Source organism: Bactrocera latifrons, unplaced genomic scaffold (assembly GCF_001853355.1).
Source record: "Bactrocera latifrons isolate USDA-ARS-PBARC rearing strain unplaced genomic scaffold, ASM185335v1 scaffold_266, whole genome shotgun sequence".
NCBI lineage: Eukaryota > Metazoa > Arthropoda > Insecta > Diptera > Tephritidae > Bactrocera > Bactrocera latifrons.
The window spans coordinates 236,588-239,251 of NW_017536252.1; the positions used below are offsets into that span (position 1 = coordinate 236,588).

Sequence of the window (2,664 nt, forward strand, 5' to 3'; positions counted from 1 at the left end):
AAGCAATTTCACGGGATTCCAAGTTTTCTCCAACTACTACGATAGCTACTTCATCAACAGTTGGTGCATTAAAACGTCTTGCATGTTGACCCGAAGGTGTTTTATCAGCTCTGATTACAATTTTGTGATTATCTGATGGCATCAGATCCAGGGCAGTTTTAAATAATATAATCAATTGATTGTGTTCATGAAATAAATTTTGTAATTGTTCTACAAYAGACCTCTATACTAAATTGCTATGTGCACAACGCAGATTAATTTCTTGTGAATTACCCATAAAATAAATTTGCAGGTATTTGTAGTTGCTATCTGACACTGGTAGCAGTGAACCTGCTCTGTGATATATTTGGCCTTGTACCTTTAAATTTAAAAAAAAATTATTACATTTGTACCAAACACTATAAAATAAAGTAAATAAGCAATGTGGGATATAAATGTATGGATTGTCAGTGATCAAACTTAAGTAATATTTATTCTAAAAAATTATATATGTCTCCTAATTAGTTGTAACTAACATCTTTCATCAAATAATTATATTTGGTTTCAAAATAATAAAAGTGTCGCTAAAACTGAATCACCAAATAATATGATGACTAATTGATGATTATGATCTGTTACACAACGAACGCAACGGCCCTTACCATCCTAACGTGGATTAGATAAACCGTTARAACAACAACATCAATTACACATCATAACTCTTAAGCYCGGGTCCCATTATCGGCGCAAGTAGCACAATTTGTACCGATTTTTATTGGTCTACATCRGCGCAAAATGCCAAAACAAAATTGAGTCAATTTTTAGCAGTCACATTATCGGCGCATATTGTGTCATTTTTTATCGGCGTTAAATATTCTACTACGATAATCGGCGCAACGCGGTCACACTGTTGTGCTCAATCAGCTGTTTGCAGTAAAAGTTTTTATTTATTTTAAAACATGGATTATTTGAAGAAGAAAAAAGTTGCAGTTGCTCTGCTTACCATTGCAACATTAAAGCTGAAAAAGAAAAATCAAAAACGTAAAACAAATCCTAAACAACGTAGTATGTGCATGTGAAACGACTTTACGTGAATTTCGAGAAGTTGATAATCAAAAGTTTCTTTTTAAAAATTACATGCCAATGAACGAAAACAATTTTAATGGTTTACTGCAGCTAGTTTCCCCACTGATTAAAAAAAAGAGATACATGTTTTCGTGAAGCTATTTCAGCAAGCTATCATTTGGTCTGCACTCTCCACTTTTTGGCCACGAACGATAGCTACAAAAGTCTTTCAGCTTTTTTCCGTATTGCCCCAAACACTATCTCAAAATTTGTTCCTGAAGTTTGTGATGCGATTTACAGTCAACTTCGAAATACTTACCTGAAGGTAGGAACACATGCTTTACCAAATCCATATGTATATTTTTCAGATTTCCCCCTATTTAGATACCTTCAACAAAAGAAGAATGGGCTGAAGTTGCTTYGAAATTCGATTTATTATGGAACTTTCCTAACTGCATAGGAGCAGTTGACGBCAAGCATGTGGTCATGATCGCCCCAGCAAAATTAGTAAGTACGTTTTACAACTGCAAAGGAACTCATAGTATAGTGCTTACGGCAGTTGTTGATGCCAGTTATAAATATTTGTATATTGACGTCGGCTGCAACGGGCGTATTTCAGATGGTGGYGTTTTCAGTAAATGTTCTCTGCAGCATTTTCGATTGGAATCGAGAATCAATTCAAAAATCATGACGATTAATTTAGCTGGGGCTTTAGGTGACAGAACATATTGTTGGCTAAAATAATTACAATTAACTACTATAATACATACCTTGAAAGTTGGCATAAAATTTTCCCTAACTACATTTGTTGACCCAAATGAAGTCATTTGAAAGCAACTATTATATTGTTGTATATTTGTTAAAAAGTGTATAGAATCTGTTCCTATTCCTGAAACCAATGAGTACAATGGCTCTGGTGGTGGTTCCAATGGTATCAATTTCACTTTACCATTTGCGCAACTCAATCCATTAGCTTCATTTTTATATTTTAATGCCTTACAATGTGAGCAAACCGATTTCATCGAACCAATAACAACACATTGGTAGTTACAGTAGCCAATTGAAACATCGTAACTGAAAGCAAGCTCGATTCAAACTTGCGCGATTTTGTTTTGAATGTCGCGCTCGCTCTTCACGCGTTTGTGATATCCGAATCCTTTCACGTTCATTTCGATCGTCACGTTCTTGTGCAGCATTATAAGTTTGTAATTAGCTTGGTTTGCAGCATTTCGGGTTCTTCTACCTAAATTGCTTCGTCTAATAGGAAGCATATCTAAAATGCAATAATTAGTTATCATAGSTAACTAAACACTGCACAAGGTACGATTTGTTTCGTGTATCAGTTGCCAAAAAMAAACTCAGTAGAGTAGGTGACCGAAAATGCAAGAAAAAACGTTGTTTCAACTTTCAACTTTTTTTTAATTTGATATGACTTGGAGTCARTATATATGGGATATAATAAAACACTTTTTGAAACGCTGTTTGTGTTTGTCTGATGTAATGACTTCTAAACTGATTCATTTTAAAGTAAGTTAAAAGAAATAATATCACCTGTTCATTAGCCGATCGCTTTAAAGGCGTAAATCGTACTTACTTGTAAAACAAAAGGTTTTTAGATTT

The 2,664-nt window shown here is 34.1% G+C and overlaps 1 protein-coding gene across 1 annotated transcript in view; it reads right to left on the minus strand.

Annotated features, from left to right (window-relative positions):
- Positions 1 to 223: 223 nt before the first annotated feature.
- LOC108969797 overlaps positions 224 to 2,664 on the minus strand; it is a 3,087-nt gene continuing 646 nt past the window's right edge. The window contains exons 2-3 of the mRNA XM_018934725.1: positions 1,815 to 2,118; positions 224 to 358 (exon numbers count right to left, since the gene is read on the minus strand). Coding sequence (XP_018790270.1) covers positions 224 to 358; positions 1,815 to 2,118 — 439 coding nt within the window. The remainder of the gene's footprint in view (positions 359 to 1,814; positions 2,119 to 2,664) is intronic.